The sequence below is a fragment of the Rhinopithecus roxellana genome, chromosome 16, assembly GCF_007565055.1.
Source record: "Rhinopithecus roxellana isolate Shanxi Qingling chromosome 16, ASM756505v1, whole genome shotgun sequence".
NCBI lineage: Eukaryota > Metazoa > Chordata > Mammalia > Primates > Cercopithecidae > Rhinopithecus > Rhinopithecus roxellana.
Genome location: NC_044564.1, coordinates 10,387,280 through 10,410,745, shown reverse-complemented (window position 1 = coordinate 10,410,745; position 23,466 = coordinate 10,387,280). Strand labels below are relative to the sequence as shown.

The 23,466-nt window shown below is 50.1% G+C and overlaps 1 protein-coding gene across 5 annotated transcripts in view; it reads right to left on the bottom strand.

The window, feature by feature from the left end:
• The window catches only part of CAMSAP1 (calmodulin regulated spectrin associated protein 1), a 118,211-nt gene that overhangs the window by 16,225 nt on the left and 78,520 nt on the right, over positions 1–23,466 (bottom strand). For 3 of the 5 annotated variants that reach the window (XM_030919389.1, XM_030919391.1, XM_030919392.1), the window contains 10 exons: positions 20,881–21,058; positions 18,270–18,361; positions 17,447–17,531; positions 14,350–16,771; positions 12,577–12,713; positions 11,977–12,185; positions 11,553–11,655; positions 9,442–9,557; positions 8,630–8,748; positions 1,494–4,604 (listed from right to left, as the gene is read on the bottom strand). In XM_030919389.1, the coding sequence (XP_030775249.1) occupies positions 4,302–4,604; positions 8,630–8,748; positions 9,442–9,557; positions 11,553–11,655; positions 11,977–12,185; positions 12,577–12,713; positions 14,350–16,771; positions 17,447–17,531; positions 18,270–18,361; positions 20,881–21,058 (3,764 nt within the window). In that variant the 3' untranslated portion in view covers positions 1,494–4,301. Of the gene's footprint in view, positions 1–1,493; positions 4,605–6,478; positions 7,376–8,629; positions 8,749–9,441; positions 9,558–11,552; positions 11,656–11,976; positions 12,186–12,576; positions 12,714–14,349; positions 16,772–17,446; positions 17,532–18,269; positions 18,362–20,880; positions 21,059–23,466 lie in introns of those variants that run through there. The other 2 variants (XM_030919390.1, XR_004053956.1) reach the window with 2 other exon arrangements.

Genomic DNA, 23,466 nt, shown 5'->3' with positions numbered 1-23,466 from the left:
GCCCAACTCCAACAGCTGATGCCTCTGCCAGCACGCCCATCGTACAGGAGTCTCCGTCCATCTATCCCGCCTTGTTATTAATCACTTCAACTATAAAGGGAACTTAACTTTTCATGACAGCATAAAACTAGAAAGATGTGTGTCATTCTTGCCACAATGAGAGAGAAAGGACATGAGATCTCCAACTGGGAGTAAGCAAGCTGGGTGCCACGTAGGCTTTTCTCGACCTTGCCCTGTGGCAGCAACACGGGTCCTGCAAGCATCATCCCTGTGTGCCCCCGACAGCGTGTCTGGAGGCCCGTTAGTGGCAAGCCACACTCAGAGCAGGATCATCATCCTCCTGAAGGCTGTGTGCACAGATGAAGCCAACATGCTATGCACATCTGAATGATGCTATGCATATCTGAATGGCAGGCTGCACCCTGAATCTCAGGCTGTCAGAGCTAAAGTATCTTAGTTTGCAGTTCGGGAGCATCATTTACCAGATGAAAAAAGAGAGCTACTGAGAAGCCGCTCCAAGGCCAAACTGGTTAGTTGCTGACCATCATCGTGATACTAGCGCAGAAATGCATTTGTATGGGAAATGTGGTTTAATACTTTTGAACCAGAAGCAACCCAAATTTTTTGTTGCGAATAAATATTCTACCCTGAAACAAATGACTCAGCAATTCATTCACAGGTTTTGTGCCTGGGCTTGTCTACGTGGAGTCTGCTAATCTATTCCTTTCCTCTGTCATTCATTCCCACTATATGTTGCTTTGGCAAAGTATTGCTACATGAGAAATAACTGGGGAAATTTCACTTGCTCTTTCTAAAGGAGAAAAAGAACAAAATGAGGCATCTGCAAACATTTTGCAGGTGGAGATCACCCCACTTCTAGATGGTGGAGGGACAAGGGCACTCACTTCCACAGCTGAAATTTACTTTCCTAGTTCATAATCCTGAAAAACAGCACGAGGAGGAAGGAGAGGAACTTGCCATCTGTACGGCGAGATGCTCCCGGGAGTCCAAGTTTCTTACAAGAGCAAGTTCGGCTCTCTGAAACCTCTAACAAACCCCACAGCCTGGGCCTTCAAATGGGATAAATTGTAGCAAATGGAGACTGTGAATGACAGAGTACCCTACATGGCTCCGCTGGTGACGTCCGAATCTGCGGGTGACGTCCGAATCCCCTGGACTGTCCTTAAAAATACACCTCCACCTTCCACACCAGAAAAAACTCTAGACAACAGCAAGGCACCCACTCAAGCCCTGTAAGAAAAGGCAGGTGTGAAAGTCAGAGATGCAGTCCTGGGTGTGTCTGCTTCCCAGTAACACAGACAGACTTGACCAAAACAATGATGGAGAGATACAGCTACTGTTCTTTTCAAAAACATTCCCAGAAAAGGTGAAACGCAACTGCTTTAGAGGTGCCCGTTGGCACTTCTCAAAAGTCAAATCCTATTGCACAAAATAAATCACAATCAATTGCAAAACATTCTCCAAGTTGATGGATTTTTAACAGAAAATTTTATTTCAATAAATATTTTGCCCTCCAAGTGACAACGACAATTTCAGGGAGGTAAAAGTATAACCTAGAAGTAATTTAGAATTATTCCACTTTTCAATTTTGCCTGAGTGAAGAATACAGTTTGGGCCTGAAGTCTGCTAAGAGACTGCACCGCAGTGACACGAGTAGAAAGTCAAAAGGACACACGGAAAGCAGTGCGTTTGGTGCACGCACACGTGTGGGTAGAACGTATCTGCACATACACGTGTAAAATAATGGGACTCACACAAGTTTCATTTCTCTTTCAACCCTTCTGGGCTCCCAGAATTCTAGCATTACCAAGGATTTACACATAAACGTCGTCATACATTGAATCATTTGGTTTACACTTTCTTTACAAAGTGATATCCTAAATGGGGAGAGCAGCTTGTCTTAAATAACAAGGTTAGAATTCTGAGAGACAAGGAAAGATGTGCAAGCTTTCCGCTGAAAGAAATTTGCGACGAGACACAAATACCACTGCAGAGGCTTTGAAAATGGCAGACATTGATAACAGAGCTATGGGTCAGTGTTATCAACTGCAAAATCATGACTTTACCACCACCCAAGCCAGAAAGGCCCAAAAGCACCACCGCGAAAATTAATCCTGTGTCTGAACCTTTTCAAGACAAATTAAAAGGGTTGCTGTGTCCAAGCATGAAGAAGGCAGGGACGTTTCTGTCAACCATCAGGCAAACAATGGCCTGGGGACTTGGGACATCAGGAATGTCCGTGCCACGTTGGTGCTTACTCACAACCAACAGTGAAAAATCCTACATGCTCAAGGACAAATTTCAGGATGTTCCACAAACTGACTCATTCCATGGAGAAAATCCAGAATTGACTCAGAAGTCCCATGGGAATGCAATTTTCCAGCTCTATGCCAGACATTTTCTAGCTCTTCATTAAAAATAATCCAATTTCACTGACTTCGATAGGGCCATGGTAAAAAAAAAAAAAAAAAACAGTAACGTGAAACTCCTATAAAGCAAGGAGCTGGTGTCGCCTGGTCAGAGAAATGAGCCACAGCAACCTCACACATATGATTCAATGTAAAGCAAATTAGTTCATCACTTTATTACATCTTAGTGCTTTCTTAAAATAAATACGGTAATATCATATCAAACATACAGTGAGAAATAAAGCCCACGTGTGAAAGTATGGTAACAGAAAGCTCACTCAGGATGTGTAACTCAGCACTTGAGAAATCAGACAGCCTTTAGTTCCCTATTTACAGGACAGAGAGCGGCTGTGTTGAACACGATATATACAAAATCGCAAGAGGTTGTCCTTTTCTTCAAAGGACTGAGGAAAGGGGAATAAGACCTGTAATTCCTTCTAGCCTTCTGTACCATGTTCCCGCTTTCCTTATGTACACGACTCAGGTTTCTTATCTAAAATTATGTAACAGTTACACTTGTCTCTAACTTTTTCTCCCTATTGATCTTTAATTTTTTCTGCAGTTCGAGATAGATTCAAGTAACACTCCCAAGAAAATATGTGCAAAACTAATGTTAGTGGCTCCAGAATCTTCCGGCAGCTGGTCAGTTGCTGCAGTGTCTGGCAGCTGTGGCTGGCACGTACCTGCTCCTGGGAATGTCCGCTCCGCAGAAGCATCAACACCATTGGGAACAAGGCAGAAAGCACCCAAAGCCATCCGCTTACTTGGAGTTCTGAAATAACTGCAAATAACCACTTCTTTTTAAACAGGCAACAAAACAAAATTATCCATCTACACGGAAAAGAGCATGCTCCTCTGAGAGCATGCAGCGCTTCCAGATGCAGAATCCAGACAGGACAATCCGTGACCTAACAAAACCACTAAAGGGACTGTCAGCTTAAGTGCATCACCTTATGGGACAAACATGCTCAGAATGAAAAATATTCTACTTCACCAAAATCTGTCTTTATTAAAGCGAACAAATCATTAGAGTATTATCCGAAACTTAATTAATGATGGCTGCAGTTGGCTCGGCTTGCCTACTTTAAACGAAGCAAACATCAGCTCCTAGTGCCATTCCCCATCCTCATGACTGTGTGCCAGAAATAATCATCTTCATATTTGTAAACGTTATTTTAGCAGAAGACAGACTTTGCAGATTTCAGTGCTTTTAGTGAACTGGTATTTTCAGTAAACTTTTTCTGAGCAGCAAGGGATAAGAATTTTTTTTTCAGAAATCTTAGAATTGGATATAAATGTTGGCAGTAGACACAATCAATAAATATCATACAATTTCTCAAATGAAAAAGATTTCCCATTATGAATTCCTTTGCTATAGACATTCAAACACCCCAAGCCAAGATTGAGCCTCAGTCCTACAGTCACATGAGATTACAGCTGGCCAACATGAGGGTGTCAGGCAATGTGCAACGGGGTGAGGTGAGAAGCGAGAAAGCAAAGTGGATCACGTCTAATCTATGCTGAAGGAGAACTTCAAGTAAGGGAGCTCCGTGGCCTGGGACCTCGCTGTGAACACCCTCCTCTGGGAGCCTCAGTGGTCAGTGGTGGCCACAGCAGTGTGAGCCACTGTAAAGGCGGCATCTACTCCCCCATCCTCGCCCTGCCTGGCATCCTCTGCGTGAGATGAGTGCTGAGAGAAGGGTTTTCTTCTGTTGTCTAGAAACGTCTTTGCAAAAGGTCTGTGACTTTGCACACTTCGTACCCAAATAGATGAAAACAATAAATAAGGACCCCGTGGCATCCTCTGGATGCCAGCCACAAGGGCGTCATTTACGAGTCTGGGTCACCCTTTGGACGCCGGCTGCACCGGGGTCATTTACGAGTCTGGCCCTTCTTTGGCACTGCGGGCCGCTTGGGCTGCCACAGGTGGTTGTGGATTGTGAGTGCATCCACACTGACAGACATGGTTTTGGCTGGGATCAAGTTAAACTGTTTTCGGTCTGAGCTGTATTTATACAGCTTGTCGATCATTTTCTTGGTGATGTTCTTTGGCCCCGTGCCAGTGAGTTTGTAGATTTCCTCAGTATCAGGATAGTAGCAGTAAAGCGCCCTGAACTGGCAGCCAGCATCACGAAACAGTATGATGTAGTGATTGGCGTCACACTTCTCCAGCTCCTGTGTGGGGAGAGAAAAGGGAAAGAGACAAACACTTCAAGGCCACTCCAATTGCCATGAGTTAGGCTCCCACAGCGGCTCAACCGGCACTGCTCCATGGGACGCTCCCCCACCTGTCACCTACAGCCTGCCTGTTGTAAACAATTATGGCAGACCCGTCCTAGAGCATTACATGCCATTGAGACTTTACTTAAGAAGTCTAGGCAAGCAAGGGGGAAAAAACGCTTTTACAATTAAGTGGAAAAGTATATGAAAAGATGCTCATCATTAGTCACCAGAGAAATGCCAGTCAGAAAGAGACGCCGCGTCATGCCCACAAGGACGGCTGGAACCCAGGAGCAGGGCGGTAACAAGTGCTGGCGAGCCACGGGGCTCGTTCACTGCCAGGAGGATGCAGAGCACAGCAGCTGCTGTGAAAACAACTTGGTCGCTCTCCAAACCGTCAGGCCGTCACCGTGGGACGCAGCAATCCTCTCTCACGTATATACTCAAGGGAAATGAAAACACACATCCACACAAAACACTGCATACAAACAACAGCACTATCCCTCGCAGGCAAAAAGCAGAAATAAAATCATCACATGTACCCCCAAACACACGTACATCTGTTTTGTATCAATAAAAAATGTTTTAACTAGAATCAACCCAAGTGTGCATCAGCAGATGACGAGACGAACAGTACGGGGTCTGAGCATGCAATGGAGCATTACCCAGCTATGAGTACGGAGTCCTGGTACACATTACACTGAGAAACCTCAGAGCATCATGCTAAGTGAAAGAAGTCCAACCCAAAAGGTCATATAAATTATGATTCCATGTATATAAATGCCCAGAACAGACAAATCCATGGAGACAGACAGCAGACTGTTAACTGCCAAGAGCTGGGGTGCAGGAAGACTAGGGGAGTGACTGTTCACGGGGGCAGAGTTTCTTTTTGTGAGGATGAAAATGTTCTGGAATTAGGCAGTGGTGATGGTTAGTGCTATTCTAATGAATGTACTAAAAACCAATGAATGGTATAGTTTAAAAGGGTAAATTTTATGGTATATGAATGATATCTCACAAAGCTGTTTGGGCCAAGCGCGGTGGCTCATGCCTGTAATGCCAGCACTTTGGGAGGCTGAGGTGGGCGGATCACTTGAGGTCAGGAGTTCAAGACTAGCCTGGCCAGTATGGTGAAACCCCATCTCTACTAACAATACAAAAATTAGCCAGGCATGGTGGCACATGCCTGTAGTCCCAGCTACTCAGAGAATCACTTGAGCCTGGAGGGGTGGAGGTTGCAGTGAGCTGAGATTGCACCACCACACTCCAGCCTGGGCGACAGAGCGAGATTCCATCTCAAAATAAAAAGAAGAATCTGAAGTAAATATGACAAACCGCTGATGCCTGTCGCAGCGTTTGTTGATTGTATTCTAAAGTTTAAAACATACCTTCAAGTGTTTTGGTAACTTTTTTTTTTTTTTTTTTTTTTGAGACAGAGTCTCGCTCTGTCGCCCAGGCTGGAGTGCAGTGGCCGGATCTCAGCTCACTGCAAGCTCCGCCTCCCGGGTTCACGCCATTCTCCTGCCTCAGCCTCCCAAGTAGGTGGGACTACAGGCGCCCACCACCTCGCCGGGCTAGTTTTTTTTTTTTTTTTTTTTTGAGATGGAGTCTTGCTCTGCCACCCAGGCTGGAGTGCAGTGGCCGGATCTCAGATCACTGCAAGCTCCGCCTCCCGGGTTTACGCCATTCTCCTGCCTCAGCCTCCCGAGTAGCTGGGACTACAGGCGCCCGCCTCGCCGCCCGGCTAGTTTTATGTATTTTTAAGTAGAGACGGGGTTTCACCGTATTAGCCAGGATGGTCTCGATCTCCTGACCTCGTGATCCGCCCGTCTCGGCCTCCCAAAGTGCTGGGATTACAGGCTTGAGCCACCGCGCCGGGCCTGTTTTGGTAACTTTTAAAAACAGACCCTCCACATGCCTGGGAATGGGAGCACATGGGTCTGCCCCGGCAGTTCTCCACATGTGGTCCAGACGTCCTGAGGCCTTCCCAGGAATCTCAGGGTCAAACCCTTGACCTGGAAAGGCTAAGGCCTCATTGCCTCTCACGAGTGTGCGGCGGAACCTTCCCAAGGTCCTGGGCCGTGTGGCTGTAATGGACGGAGGGCACAAGCGGCTGAGATGTCAGTCCTCTTATGTCAATGCCACTCTTCTATTTATTTGCCTTTAGAAAAGTTACTTTTCATAAATACACAATGTATCAGCATATAATGGGGCTTATTATTTTAAGTAATCCATATTTTTTAAGAGAATCCAAAAGTGTATATAATAATGATTTCAACCCTACAAACACTGTGTTTAAATATGAACAGAATTAGATGCCAAAAAGAAAGAACATTTAATTTGTAGGGACAGTGGGACTGTGGGGAGTGGGGTTCATCTTATTTACTTACTGCTGCCTGCGCGGTAAGGAAGCATGTGGTGCCCTCAGCTTACGTGGCACAGCTGAGATGGCTGCTGTCCTAGAAAGGCCTGCCTGCTGGGCGGCCCTCAGCGGGCACCTGGGAACTTGCTATCTGCAGAGCTCGCAGTCACTCACTGGCTGACAGGAGGGCCTCCCTGAGTCTCAACTGCTGGTCCACACGCTAACGCTGGTTTCCGCCCAGGCATCAGGCACACTGCTGCACACTGGGCAAGGGCTGTGCCTCGTGACCAGCCCCCAGGGAGAGCTCAGGGCGTCCAGTCTCAAATGGGCTTTCCATGGCCCCCAGACTGCTTTGGATCTGCTGCTGGAAGAATGAGAGCAGAGGGAGCTGCACAGGGCCTGGCCCTGCCTCTGTCTTCTCCCTCTTCACCCCGTGGCTCTGGCTCCCTCCACAGTGCTGGAATAAATCTAAGCCATGGGTCGACTCCACACTGAGGGCCACGAGTCCTTCCAGTGCACCTCTGCATGCAAGGTGATCCTGGGGGCCACTGATACAAGGGGCCAACCACCTCTCCGTGTGGAAATCTAAGCAGGAAGGGCATGACCATGGCCACTTCCGTCCCCAGTCCCATGAGACCTGCCTAGGTCGGGGCCATTCTTAGTCTAGGTGATCTTCTCTTCCTGTGAAAATCTAAGCAGAAAGGGCATGACCATGGCCACTTCCATCCCCAGTCCCATGAGACCTGCCTAGGTTGGGGCCCCTCTTAGTCTAGATGATCTTCATTATCAAGAAGAACACATCCGTTTTAAAGTGGGTCACCGATTCCGTATGCCACTTTAATTTTTACAACTAAACCAACTAAGGACCAGGGGTTAGTCTTAATTATTAAAAAGCAGAATTTCTGGTGGGTGACAGACTGTTGCATAATTTTCATTCACAAGCCGTTGTATCCCAAGGTCAGCAACTTAAGGCCACACACGGGCCTGAATCTGGGGCGGGGTCCAGTGGCTCTGCCTCCTCTCCCCTGGAATTCCAGTCCTGCCCCTCAGGGGCCAGCCTAGGCCCCATGCAGGACCCTCAGATTCCTGCTTCCAAGCCCCTCCCTGGGCATGCACACTGTGTGCTCCGGAGTCCACACGCTCAGCAGATGCATGCCTCCTCCCACCCTCCCCGCTCCGCCCTCCCCACCCCACCACTCTGGCCCTGGCCCCTGTTCCTCACTCACCATCAGGCTGCCTCCCTGGCTTCCCTGCTGACTGCTCTGATCTGCTGGGAAGGGCAGGTGGGTTCCTGGCTCTCCTCTGCCCACACCTGCATCCACTGTCTCACTCTGTGTAAAGCTGAGTCTTTCCTCAGCCCACAGAGTCCCCACACAGGGATGTAGCCTCTGAACCCTGCCCCGTCCTCCTGGGTGTTCCTCCAGCACAGGCTCACTGCAGCCCCTGGACCTTGGCACGCCTCACTCCCACCTGCCTGGAACGGCCTTCCCTGAAATCTGCATCCTCCCTAGCAACTCTCGTTCATCAAAGATTTGGGGTGTTTTCTTGTAGAAGGAATGCTTAATTTACAAACATTTTTTACTTCACATAAAAACTGAGGTTGAAACGTGATACTTACCTCCAATATGGAATTCTTGTGGGGTTCATTCACTTTTCCAGCCAGGCAGCAATGGGATATGGCATTGTGAATAATCGGCTTGTTTGATTTGCTACTGGGCTCCTTAAAGAGCTTGGGACCTAAGAAACGAGGCCAGGATTGGCAAAATTATTATTTCAAGGCACGAACACGCACAAAAAAGAAAACCAACAATGTCTTAGAAGCAAGCAATGGGGTAGGCTGAATTACAGATATTTATGATTATTTAAAAATGGGAAGTAAAAGTCACTTAAAATTTATTCAAAAGAATTTTAACTTATAAACTTTTAGACAACTAAAGACGAAAGTAGTCAATAATTTATCCCCTTTCTAAATTCAGTGTCTTAACTATAAAAAAAAGACAAAACCAGGGAAAAAACTTGTAAAAAGTCTAAAGTTCAAAGGCCCCAGGACATACTCCTCAGCCACAGCAGCACCTCCAGTTCACCGTGCCCTGAGCCCACGCCTGCTCCAAGGGCAGCTGGTGAGAGCCAAGCACTCCCACCACTCCCGGGCTCTGCCACTCCTGGGCTCTGCCGCCCCCAGGTCCACTGCCCCCTGCACAGCAGACAGCACGGCATATGGCCAGGAGGGCAAGGCAGGACTAAGAGTTTCTACTAAACTACATGCCCATTTCAGCACCAAAGAGCTAAAAATAGCTCTCTTTCACTAAATAAAACATCTTTGTTAAAAAAATACTTTTTAGACCAAAATAGAGAACAGATATTGAAAGAGCCACGCAAAGGCGTGTGGCCATGCCCACGATGACCTCTAAGGAGGGCGAAGGCCGTCACCTGTGTACTCAGCCACCGAGGCCAAGGAAGACGCTGCCGACGCGGTCTCCCAGTCTCGGTCTGTGCTCCTGCTCGGGTTACGGCTCAGTATGGGCAGGGCTTCCATCGATTCCACTCTGCAGGCAGAAACAGACAAGAGACAGGCAGGTGAAGCACTGGCTTCCTCTCACCACCGCTGGCAAGGGGCCAGCCCGCAACAAGGACAGGAAGCACATCAGCAGGGGAGGAGGCTTCCAGTGACGGTGGGGGCTCGAGTCGCCACAACCTCCACGCAGTACAGACACTCCGAGCAAAATATAAAAGCAAACACTTCAGGTACTAGGGAGTGATGAGGACAGAGGGGAGTCAGTCCTTCACTGAAGGGGTTCACCTCCACGCAGCCCTTGCTGGAGGCACTACTCCCTTGAGCAGGGCACAGGCACAGCACAGGGCACAGTGCTGCTGGCTCAGGAAGCCAGAAGATGAAGTTTGGACCACTTGTGCTGCTGCCCAGCCAGGGATGAGGCCTAGGGAAGGAAGGGCCACAGTGGGCCGAGTCTGAAAACCTGGGCCCCAGTGACTCTGATCCCTGGAAGGCCTGAGCTCCACCCTGCAGGGAGTCTCCACTGAGCACCAAAGATGCCAAAAGGCTGAACACAGCAGGCAGACAGTGCTGGAGTCTGAATCCAGCCACGGTAATTGACCACCAGAACAAAAACTCAAACAGAATCTGCAGTCCCTCGGAGGGATCCGCCACAAAGCCCAGAGACAACAAGGAGCCATGAGTCGGGTGAAGAGGCAAGAAAACATGGCCCACAGGTGCAGAGAGAACAGAGGCCACACGGTGTGCACATAAAAATAAAGGGACACATGGGCGGAGGAGGCCCTTTCTCCCACGGGAGCTGACAATACACGTGGAGGAAGCGGTGAGCAGGAGCTCCACAGTGATCACTAAAGCCCCTGTGGACAGTTCCAGTGAGGTCCAGACCAGTCCCCAGCCTCTCTCCCGAAGTTACTTTCTCACCACAGGAGCAGTCCTAGGGCCCACCAGAGAGGCTGCGTTGAGAAAGACACACGCTCGCTTCTGGGCTGCTCAGTCAGAAGCGTGAGGCCCCAGTCTCATCACAGGAAACCGAAACTGAGAGGCAGCCAGAAGGATAACTGACCTGTGGTTACCAAAAGTCAAGGTCCAGAAAGGCACAGACAGGTTAAGGAACCGCTCTGGATGGAAGGAGACTAAAGGGACATGGCACTTCAAGGCCATTCGTCACCCCAAACCAGATCCTAGACTAGGGAACACCACGGTTGTCAGGGACACTCTTGAGACAACTGAGGACAGCTGAATGGGGACTGCACATTGGATGAAAGTGCTGGCTTGGTAACTGATTACACGAGAAAACTTCCTCGTTCCAGGAAATACACACTGAAGTATTAAAGCAAAAAAGGCCCCGCATCTCCAACGGAGTGGTTTTCTTCTGAAAGGCCCGGCATCTCCAACGGAGTGGTTTTCTTCTGAAAGGCCCGGCATCTCCAACGGAGTGGTTTTCTTCTGTTTGGTTTTGGGGTTTTGGGCAGCGTCTCACTGTTGCCCAGGCTGGAGTGCAGTAGTGTGAGCATAGCTCACTGCAGCCTCAACTTCCTGGGCTCAAGCGAGGCTACCACCTCAGCTTCCCAAGTAGCTGGGACTATAGGTGCATGCCACCACACCTAGCTAACTTTCTTTTGTATTTTTTGTAGAGATGGGGGTCTCACTCTGTTGTCCAGGCTGGTCTGGAACTCCAGGGCCTAAGTGATCCTCCTGCCTCAGCCTCCAAAAGTGCTGGAATCATGGGGGTAAGCCACCATGCTTGGACTCCAAGGGACTCATAATGATGAAGAAGCAGGCATGCATGTGTGGGGTGGAGGAAAGGGGAGGGTGATAAGGCAAAGGCTGCCAAGTTTAACCAGTTGGGGAGCCAGTGTGAAGGGCACTGGGATTCCTGATGACATGATTGCAACTGTTCTGTAAATGTGAAATTTTATCAAAACTAAAGTTACAAAGCCTTTCTCGTTGTTTTTAATCAGGAAGTCCCACCCTGTCCCCTCCCCAACGTGCTCCAGCCTCCAGCCGGCGGCCGTCTCAGGTCCCTTACCGCTGAGAGGGTGTGCCCCCAGAATGAACGCTCTCGGGTTCTGTCGTCGCCGCAGAGGCCAAGGACAGGCTGGAGCCGGACTGAGTCCGGCTCAAGTTATCAGCTGCCAGAGACAGAAACAGATGATGGTCATGAACAGATTCTGACAGACACGTACCTGTCCCCTGTACCTTTCCGCTCACCTGGCCCTGCAGAGCTCGGCCAGAGGCCGCCACGCCACCCCGCCCCAGGGAGCCAGGCTGCGCCTGGATGTGCTGCACATCTCAGAGCCTCTGGTCTCAACACTGTCATCCGTGAAACAGGGAAAATCATCTCCACCCTTCCCGCCTCACACCACTCTTGACAAAACTGCAATGAGCTGAAGAACGTGAGGCCGCCGCCCACGGAAGGAAGCGCTGCCCACGTGAGGGCCAGGGCCGCTTACGGGTGGAGGAGCACTTGGTGCCGGAGTCGCTGCACGACTCTTCCCGGTGCACTGACTTCGGCCGCGGCTTCTTCGGCTTTGACTTGGGCTTGCCGAGCCCCTGCTCCTCTAGGATCTGCTGCTGCTTCCGCCGCAGATACTCCTGCTTGATGAGCTCACGCCGCGCCTTCTCCTCCTCCTTCCGGACCCGGTCTTCCTCAGCTTTGCGCCTGAGAGAAACACAGGCCCAGACACTGCTCGGTCACGGGGCTTCTTCCACGACGCCTGCGCCGCGGCGCCCTGTCCAGGCGCGTTTCTCGGGTGCTCCCCAGCCGCTGGCACCAAGGGTGGCCAGCCTCCACAAGCGGGCACAGAGGCTGCAAGGGCAGTCCTGCAGATGAGCCACCAGGCCACACAGCCTCACTGGCCACCAGCAACACATGTCCTCCCTGCAGATCAGCAGCGGCCGTGAAAGTTCAGGGAGGTCACCCATGGGAGGAGTACGACCCTCTGAGGCACTCACTGCCATGGTCCATGCCCAGTGCTGGGAATGGGACGGGGGCCGCCAGGGACCCACCAGGCTCCTGCCCAGTCTGCTTTCCCTGGCAGCGGGAGGCTTACCGGGCTTCATCGCGCTTGAGCTCCACCTCTGCTTCCAGCTGCTGCTTGCGCACGCGGGCCTCCTCGGCCTTGCGCTGCTGCTTCAGGAGGAAGGCCGCCCGCTTCTTGGCGAGCTCATCTTCCGCTTTCTGTTCGTCCTGCAAGACAGAAGCCACACAGAGTATGACAGGAACCCCCTCAGAAGCCCGACACGGCCGCACTCGATCCAGCAGCCGACTGTCACTACACCTTTAAAAGTTTAACGCATAAAGACTTCTACACTTTTCTTTAACCATTACAGACTCTAAAATACGAATGAAGACAAACAGGCGCATTTCAAAGGCGCTAGGCATCACCCAACTTTTCAAACATCTCACGTGAAATCCAATTTGCCTTAAAAAGTACACGTGTATTTCCAAAATAAGAGCAAGGCTGGGCACAGTGGCTCATTCCTGTAATCCCAGCACTTTGGGAGGCTGAAGTGGGTGAATCACTTGAGGTCAGGAGTTCGAGACCAGCCTGCCCAACATGGCGAAACCCTGTCTCTACTAAAAATACAAAAATTGGCTAGGTGGGATGGCTCACACCTGTAATCCTAGCACTCTGGGAGGCCAAGGAGAGTGGATCACCTGAGGTCAGGAGTTCAAGACCAGTCTGGCCAATATGGCGAAACCCTGTCTCCACTTAAAAAAAAAAAAAAAAAAAAAAAATATCAGCTGGGCATGGTGGCACACGCCTGTACTCCCAGCTACTCAGGAGGCCGAGGCAGGAGAATCGTTTCAACTTGGGAGGCAGAGGTTGCAGTGAGCCAAGATCATGCCGTTTTACTCCAGCGTGGGCGACAGAGCCCAAAAAAGAGAATATTGAAGTTGGTTACTAATTTGTTTACATTTCAGAAGTGCAACCACCAAATAAGCTTGCCTCTTTTGCTAAGATCCGCCTGATGATTTGGTATCCTCTCAATCAAATTCATAACTGCCTGGAGGCAAAGCAGAAACAGTTGCGTGTCCCTTGCCGAGAGAAAACATTCTGAGAAATAGGTTCTTAGGCGACTTCGCTGTCCTGTGAGCATCATGGAGTGTGTGCGCACCTGGCTGGCAGCGCCCCCCACAGGCCTCGGCGAGGTCAGCCACTGCTCCTAGGCCACAGATCTGTACAGAACATTACTGCACCCAATACTGTAACTGTGTATCAACATCTGTCTCAACATTGAAAAGCTACAACAAAAATATGGTCTTATCATCTTAGGAGATGACGAACGTCACAGCGAAACATCATGTGATGCACTGACTATTAAAACAGTTCAGTTTACACTTCCCTTCATCTCTAAGGAAAAAAATTACAAGAAAGATGTACAAAAAATGTTTTTTGAAGTTGCTATATCAGAGGCTGGCAAACTTTAGCCCACAGGCCAGGCCTGGCCACCGCCAGAGCATTCTAACGATGAACGCTTTTTACACTTTGGGGCAGGATGGGGCGACAACAGGGTTTTGACTGGAAAACCAGCAAAACGAACAATGTTGAAAATCACATGAAATTCCAGTTTTAGGGCTCATAACAAAGTCATCTCAGCCACGCCACGCTCGCTTGCCTTCGTACTGCCCAGGACTGCTTCTGGCCAAGTGGAGTCCTCGGGACAGAGACTCTGTGGCCCACAAAGCTAAACACACGCATCCCCTGGCCTCTTACGGGAGCGGCTGGCCAGCCTGGCGCAGGTCTGTGTTTTCTACCTCACAATCACGTAGGGTGGCAACACATCACAAGTGCCTGAAACAGATGCTACTGATCCCTTACCTTGAAGAAGAAGCCGACCCCCGGCTTCTGGTCGCCTTCACTGATGAGGTCCGCCGAGCCATCGAGGCTTGCCAGCTCCCCGTCCTCGTCGGGGGCCTTCAGGTCCGAGAGGTCCACTTCAATGAGGCTGGCCCTGCTCCTCAGAGGCTCCTCCACGGGGATGCTCTCTTTTCCCGAGACATCTGAGGAGCTGGGCCCCGCCTCCTTCACACTCGCATCCAGAACTTCTTTGAGGCTCATCTGCTCCGAAAGAATGTTGGTGTCTTTGGAAGAGGACAGAGTAAGTGTCCGCTGGTTGCTTTCATCGTGGAGCCTGTAACTATCAAAGAGACACTTCCCATGTGGGTCACCGCTGGGCTCCAGGGCACCGTCCAGGCCAGGGTCCGTGGGCGTCCGAGGGTGGCTGCTGGCAGGGAAGGGTCGCAAGTGCGGGAGCGTCTCTACACTGGGTGTTGGGGTTTTACTTCGGGAGGAGCCCTGTGGCCTGTCTTTTGGGACCTTCAGCTCCGCCGGCCTTCCGGAACGGGAATTCCGGCCCTGACCCAGCCGAGGGGCTTTGCGGTGGCCAGTCACGCCCGTAGGAGAGAGTGGCTCCATAAAGTGGACTGGCGCCTTCACTTTGTGGTCCTGCGAGTTACTCTTAGAGCCCGGCACTGGGACTGTGGGAGACTTCAAGAGAAGCTGCTCCTGCTGCTGAGAGATTTTCAGGATGGCCTGCTGCAGCGTACTGATGGTTTCGTTGAGCTTCTCGATGGAAAGGTCGCATTCGTTCACATCGACAACCTCCCCAACGGTGTCCTCCAGGAGGGCAGCGGAGATCACCTTATTTCTCTCCAGCTCATGCAGAGCCACAGGGTCTTTTGCTTTATGTTGCTGAGCAAAGGCCAGGCTCTCTTTGTCCACATCCTGAGGCTCGTGAAGGAGCTCCTCTCTCTGCTCCTCCTTCACGAGAAAGTCTTCAGTTTTGGAAACGCCATCCCCACAGTCCTCTCCGTTGTGCTGAGAGTACTCCTTTGAAAAGTGCTCCGGCCTGAGGGGCAGGGCAGCCTCGGCCTTGCCCTTCTTCACCACATGCAGGAACGCAGCCTTGCCGAGCTTCAGGCGCTGCCTTGCCGACAGCGCCTCCATCTTCTTCTTCTGGGCCTCAATGGCCCTGCGCTTCTCCTCCAGCTGCATGTGCAGCTGTACCAGCTCAGACGCCAGGAGGCTGGCGGGGTCCCTGCCATGCCGGCCCGGGCTCTGCTCCCTCTTCTGCCTCCATGTGGTCAGAGGCGCCGGGCAGCTCTCGGACGCATCTGGTGTGGTCTTTTGGGAGCTGCTGGTGCTGGACTTGGTCTCGCAGCTGTTGAGTCTCTGGAGCTTCCTCTCTGCAAAGCTGGTCATCTTCACACTCCCACTCGCCACAGAGACGCTGCTCATCTGAGACGCTGTGCTCAGGCAAGGGCTCGAGCGGCCACTGGCATCATCTTTGTCTTCATGTTCCTTCACCTTCATGTCCTCCTGCAGTTTAGCCGACTCTTCCTCCCCGATGTATCTGCTGAGAACCACAGGATGGGCCTCACCCAGGAAATCATGCTCGGCTTCCTCTATGTCCACCACATCCGAGTCAGAATCCTGCCTGAGCAGAGTCCACGGCTCTGAATCGTGGGAGTTGGGGCTTTTTGAACAACTAACATATAACCTTCCCTCAGTGTCCTCATCAGCCCTGTCTACATGAAGGAAGAAGCCATCTGTGGATGGTCCCTGGGGGAATGGATCGAATCCGCCAAGGGCCAGAGGCCCCCCACACACCTCTCCCATGGTCTCCACTGACTGCGGTCCTGTCTCGGTGGGGTCGATGCCCATGGGAAATTCTGAGCATGGAATTGGGGTAAAAGTCCTATTCAAGTCACGACTGCCAGTCACTTTCCTTCGTACCAAAGGCTGGGGGCCCTCGCTTGGCCTCCTGGACGTGATGCTCCTCGGTCTCCCTTCCCCCCGTTCATCCTCCTTGGTGATCACCTGCTTCTCTTTCGCTGGCTTAAGCACCGCTGGCATCAAAGGCTCCAAGAAAAAACTGTCAGGCTTACTTTCTGAGGTGTCCAGTTGTCCTTGCGGAGACCGGGCACTTGCTATAAGGCCTGAGGCCCGGGGTGAGGCCCTGGGGAACTCCAGGTCAGCCTGCTGGGGAGCCACGTCTGCTCTAACGATAGCCACAAGCTCCTCTTCCTCATCCTCGATACTGACATTGTTCAGGAGGCTCTTCCCAGGCGTCTTTGTGGCTGTGGGGTGTGGCTGGTTCTGTGGGGTCAGATTAACAACATTGGATGCCAAACTGTCTTTGCTGATGGAGCGGGCCAAGCTGATGCTGTCGCCAGAGCTGGGATCCACTTCACAACTCGCAGCGTGATGGAGAGCAAAAGGTGTCGGCTGGGACGCAGGCCTGAAACAGAGGGAAGGTCCACTGGGTGCGCTGCTGCATACACTAGAGACCCCCAACACGGACCGGTGGGTGAGAATGCCGGCCGTGCAACGAGAATACGCCTCTCATACGCAGGAGATTTAAACTCATTCTTCCACGAGGCAGAAGAAAATCAGAGATCATTTCAGCTTTGTGATTCTCACTCTAGTCCCAGGACCTCCTGATACCCTTAAAAATTACTGAGGACCCCAAAGAGCTTTTGTTTCTATTTATCAGTATTAATCTCTATTTATCATCCTAGAAATTAAAGCTCATTTTCTAAACAATGATTGAAATTACAGTAATTAGTCCATTCCATGACAAATGACTATATTCTCCAGAAGGGAAGTTTCCAGTGTAAGGGCAGGCACTATTTGACACCTGTACAGCTCTGGGATCTGGCTGGACCCTCATACCTGACTCCACCTGCTGCCACACCACATGGCGTGCAGACTCCGAAAAATCCCACGGCACACTCACAAGCGTGAGGCTGCAGAGAGGCAGTAACTTCCTAGTGTTGTTATAAAAATAATTCTGATCGCAGGGACTCCCTAAAAGGGTCTCGGTGATCCTCAGGGAGTCGGGGTGACATCTTAAGAACTGCTGTTTAGTATAAAAAACATTCCAAACAGAAACTTCGCTGAAACAGAGACTCACCTGGTTTTTTTTTCTGGCCATGCTATTGCTGCTCCTCGAGGCTGACCATCAACTCGGGTCAAAGAATTCGATCGATGTCGCTGATCTGCAGTTCAGAGGAAACAGACAGTGTTAAGCAACCAATTTTCTATCACTCGAAATTCTTTCAGTATGACCATTTCTCCAGAAAAATGCCTCGTAAGTTAGTACACTAGAAGGGCCTCACGGAAAGCAGAGAGGCAAAACTACGCACTTGTCCCACATTTTGATGGTAACACAAGGTTCAACAGCGACCGGTCCAACGAAGTAACCAGAACTGTGAGAGCGCTTCAGCATGAGTGAGCTCCTGCTTATGTCGCAGTTACTCTGTGTCTACTACACAGAAAGTAATCGCTGTCAACAATATTTTCACTGCAAGACTATAAATTCTGAGCTACATCAACACAAGTTAAAATTTATCTGGCCACAGTCTTAACTAAAATGACTACATTGGCCAGGCACAGTGGCTCACATCTGTAATCCCAGTACTTTGGGAGGCCGAGGTGGGCAGATCACGAGGCTAGGAGATTCAGACCATCCCGGCCGACATGATGAAACCATGTCTCTACTAAAAATACAAAAATTAGCTGGGCATGGTGGTATGTGCTTGTAACCCCAGCTACGTGGGAGGCTGAGGCAGGAGAATCGCTTGAACCAGGGAGCCTGGTTACAGAGCAAGAATCCATCTCAAAACAAAAAAAAATCACTACATCAGAATAAAATGAGTTAATTTTGAGGAATATTTTACTAATCTATAGTCACCAGAAATTAAGGAAAAAAGACGAGGAGGAAACAACATTCTTACCGGGGATGTCCTCTCCCTGTATGGATTTCTGCTGTTTCTGTCGCAGTGGCAATAAAGGATGGGATGGGCTGAAGGCAGCAGTTCCTTTCCCACTAAATGGAAAAAGAATTACAGGGAAAATCCCTCCTTTATCAAACTTCAAGGTCAACAGCAAATGCACGAGTATACAGGACCATCCTGAATTCACACCAAGTTTTGAGAAACTCGGACTGTTCGGGAAAAATGAGCCAAGAGTACCAGAACTTCCAAGTTGGGATGGACATCCACACACCGTGAACAGGGGCACACCGACTCTCCGGTGTATCTACAACACAACCAGCTTCCCACGGGAAAAGCAAAACCCAAGCGTGCAATTAGAGTGATTTTTTGAGATAAGCAAAAGTAAAAAGAAAAAGTGATCCTTTGACAAGCAACAGTTTTCAAAAATGCACATTACTGTCTCAATAAAAAAATGAGAGAGAGAGAACTTCAGAGAGAAAATAGACCACAAGGATGATGCTCACCGTACTAAGCCACAACTGTGAAGATACTGATGAGTAACTTAAACCCAGCACAGAGAGCAGCATGAACATTCCCACACTGCGGGTGGGAGGGTAAAAATGTACATTTTTAGAGGACAATATGGCAATATCTATAAAAACCTCTAAAATCACTCACACCTTTACCATTCCTTGGCTTACAGCTTAAGGGAAAGAATGATGAGAGGAGCACACAGAGGCACGGGTGTGAGGGCCTCAATCCCGGGAAGAACGGCACGTGCAGGAAAGGCTGAGGTCACACGTGTGCGGACTGCACAGTTCTGACAGAGAAACACCCGTGAGACTGGCACCCAGCAGCCCCTGCCACCCTACAGGCACCAGCTCCCGAGAAACAAGCACGCTCGCACTGCAGGGCAGCTATCTTGGTTGTTTCACTTTGGGGAGAATTTGGTAAAGGGATAATTTGCCAGGTGCAGACAGGCTGGGGAAATCGCAGGGGACAGCTTAGCACCCTGGACCAGAGTTAGCACACCTAGGCCTGAAGAGGCAAAGACGGACAGAGGACACCAGAGTCAGGACACAGACACCACAGAGACACAGTGAGAGCACGCGTGCAGGAGCACATACGCGAAAGGGCTGCGGAGACAGGGGCTCAGGGTAGGGAGCCCGGGGAAGCTGGGCAGAGCATGAATGGCACAGGGACCTGTGTCAGGGCCACAATGCAAACCCTGCAGCCTGGACACCGTGGGGACAGCGGATGCTCACAGCACACCTGTGACGTGAAAGACCGGGTAGCTGTTGAAACTGTGGCAGAGTAGGATGCACCAAGTGGGAAAATTCTCACCACAGGCTGCTGGGTGCAAAGAGCAGGTCACAGAGCAGTGTGTACGGGGCACCAGCTTCTTGTGCTCACACACACACACACACACACACACACACACACACACACACACAGGGCTCAACAACAGACACGCAAAGACCAGAGAAAGGATGCCAAGTGTCCGCGCTGGCTCATGTGAGGGGTGGCTCAGCCTTGAGGCATCCTCCTCACTCAGTGACCCCGCCTGTGCCCACGGGCACGGAGTTACCGCCCCACCTCTGCTCTGAGCTCCGGGGACACACACCAGTCTCAAAGCCCCCCAACACAGAACACATCCAAACCCCTCCCTCAGCTAAGCCCCACCCCTGGCTGTGCACCCGCCTCACTGCCTGTATCACAAGGGCCTCTCAACTCCTCCCTCCTGGCTCCAGCAGCCCCGGCATCCCAACCCTCAACACGGTCGCCGGTTTTAGCTCCTCTCAAACAACCTGAAACAAATGAGTTCGTTCTACGCCATGCTGTCTCACTGAACCATTCATTTATGTGAATTATTTAAAATCACTTTTAAATAGTGTTTTCATCTTAAACCGCCACATGCTAACAATGTTTATCCACTCTAGGTGTGCTAACTGGCTCCAGGCTGGAATCAGCTGTGGGCCCTCCTACCACACAAAACACAAAGCTCACTCTTACTCCAAGGGAAGGTTCCTTCATCCCCTCCCCCAGTTCTGGGACAGTCAATCTATCCCAGATATGGTTATCCAAATTAGGTCTTCGTGATGAAAATTCGTTTTCCAAAAAACGCTTTTTAAACAACTCTTTTTCTAGAGTTGTTTAGCCTTTAAGCAGCTCTATAAACTTTTTCACCAAATCAAATTAATTCTTCCCCAAAGTTAATGAAGTAAACGAATACTCTTCTTTGAAGACTTCACAGTATTTGAAATGCAAGAGGATTTCACTCGTTATCTATCAGACCATAAACAGCACATCTAAACTGTCAATTCAACTTTCTAATCTTTAGATCATTTCCTAAACAGTGTAACACATGGTGGAAAAGAGAACAGAAAAACACCTGTTCCATAAACAATGTTAGAATTAGGTACACATCCTCAAAGGAATTTCCTGCTAGTATCATTCCCGGCCTCTGTAGAGGGGACCGAGTGGCCAGAAGGGCAGTGGCAGAAAGAAAATCTTTCATAAGCTACTACAAATTGCTTATGTTAAAAAAGGTAACTTCAATGAATATTTTAAACTAACACAAAAAGGGACACAAGATGGTGAACTGATTCTGAAAGCAGAAAGACAGACTTACAGGTATTCAGGTTCTTCGGGGTGCAGGTAGTGCCTGTGACAGCCTTCCGCCGGCAGCTGCGCGGGGGGCTGCAGGTCAGCCGGGGTCCCTGCAGCAGGGCTGCCTAGGAAACTGCGTTTGGTCGCGTTGGAGATAGGTACAGGAGGCCGGCTGCTTTTCTGGTGTAACACTGTTTTAGCTGCAGAAATAGTGTTTTTGCATCGTTACTTACAACACTAACTGAAAGCACAGAAAAAACCTGCAGCTTTTATAAGCACCAACTCAACCTTTTCTTGAAACCAAACTTCTGCCAAAAAAAAAAAAAACTGGTTTCAAGTTTAACAAATGTATTCTATAATAACAAGTACTACAAATACTGTACCAAAATAAATACTAAAATTAAAAGACACAACACACATAAGAAGAAGAACTGAGAGGAAGCGTAAGCCCAACTGATGGGCTCTGTCTTGGTCATCGTCTAGCACCCGCACAAAAGTCCTCCACTGGTGAGCTGCTTCCAAAACCACATGCCACCTTCACTAATCCTGGTGCTAGACAAGACGCCCACCACCCAGGCTCCTAGGAGAAGGCTTGGGGCTCAGCTCCAGAGAGCCACCCAGTCAGCGAGGGGCCGAGGCAGGGTCAGAAGGGCGCTTATCCAGGCCCAGCACATGGGCAGCTGTTCTGGCGGGTCCCTTCAGCCCCAGCCCCTGGGGGTCAGGTGAGGTGCTGAGCCTGGCGTGGGCGCCATTCCCTTTCTTGGCCCATGCCTGCTCACCCACCTCTCTCCCAAACGGTCAGCCCCAAACAGTGACTCTGTCTCTAAGGCTGCTTCCCAGAGAACTAACCTATGGGAGGTGGTGCCAAGAGCAGCTCAAGAAGGCAAGAGGTGGGGCCATATGGTGGGGACCAGTGGGAGGGCATCCACTAGGTGATGTGTTGTGAACATGGAGGCGGGAAGTGTAAGGACGAGGGGGTGGCGGCTGCACTGAGCTCTGCAGATGGTCTAGGGAAAAGACAAAGAAGGTTGAGAAGCAGCAATGTGTGACCAAAAGCCAAGGGCACTGAGCTGTGCTCTCTGGCAGCCAGGGGCCGGGACCAGAAATGAATGGCTGCCAGGCAAGCTAAACCCCCAACCCAAGAAGGCTGCAAGGCCAAGGTGAGACCCTAGATGGGAAGGAAAGAGACTATGACTCGTGGCATACAAACTTCTAGGCCTGGAGAACCTCAGATTCTGACTACCTGAAATTCTTTGAGCCTACAGAAGAGGGCTCCCCTCCCTGTTAAGGGCCAGCATCCCTGCTGGCCCCATATTTAGACGATACAGAGGCCTCTCTCTCAAGATGACATGTGCTCCCCGAGGAACGTATAATCAAATTGTCAAAGACAAAAAGAATTCTGGAAGCAGCAAGAGAAAAGTGATTCATCACATACATGGGAACCCTCATTAGACTATCAGTAGATTTCTCGGCAGAAACCTTCAGGCCAGAAAGAAATGGGATGATATATTCAAAACGGTGAAAGGAAGGGAAAAAACCCTTCCTTTCAGATGGGTGTTCAGATATAATGTTCCAAGAACATTATATCTGGCAAAGCAATACTTCAGAAACACAGAGGGAAAAAAAAAAAAATTCCCAGACAAACAAAAGTTGAGGGAGTTCATCACCACTGCACCTGCCTTCCAAGAATGACTAAAAGGAATTCTTCATACTGAATCAAAAGAACACTAAATAGCAACACAAAAGCATAAAAAGCATGAAACTTACTGGTCAAGGGACATATACAGACACAAACATAATACTGTATTACCCTAACAGTGGTAGACACATCACTTTTAATTCCATTATAAAAGTTAAAAGGCCGGGCGCGGTGGCTCAAGCCTGTAATCCCAGCACTTTGGGAGGCCGAGACGGGCGGATCACGAGGTCAGGAGATCGAGACCATCCTGGCTAACACGGTGAAACCCCGTCTCTACTAAAAAATACAAAAAACTAGCCGGGCGACGAGGCGGGCGCCTGTAGTCCCAGCTACTCGGGAGCCTGAGGCAGGAGAATGGCGTAAACCCAGGAGGCGGAGCTTGCAGTGAGCTGAGATCCGGCCACTGCACCCCAGCCTGGGCGACAGAGCGAGACTCCGTCTCAAAAAACAAAAAACAACAACAACAAAAAAAGAAAACGCTGTCTCTACTAAAAATACAAAAATGAGCTGGGCGTGGTGGCAGGCGCCTGTAGTCCCAGCTACTGGGGAGGCTGAGGCAGGAGAATCGTTTGAACCTGGGAGGCGCAGGTTCCGGTGAGAAGAGATCACTCCAGCCTGGGCAACGGAGTGAGACTCCGTCTCAAAAGAGTAACGGCAAGAAAACAGGATAACTGACAAATACATGGAAACTAAACAACACATTCTTAAACTACCATTGAGTAAAAAAGGAAATCAAACGGGAATTTTAAAAGTATTCAAGGCAAATGAAACAGTACATAACATACCAAAACTAGGGTGATGCAGTGTTAACAAGGAAGTCTGGGGCCGGGTGTGGTGGCTCAGACCTATAATCCCAGCACTTTAGGAGGCTGAAGTGAGACGACTGCTTGAGGCCAAGCAGTTCAAGAC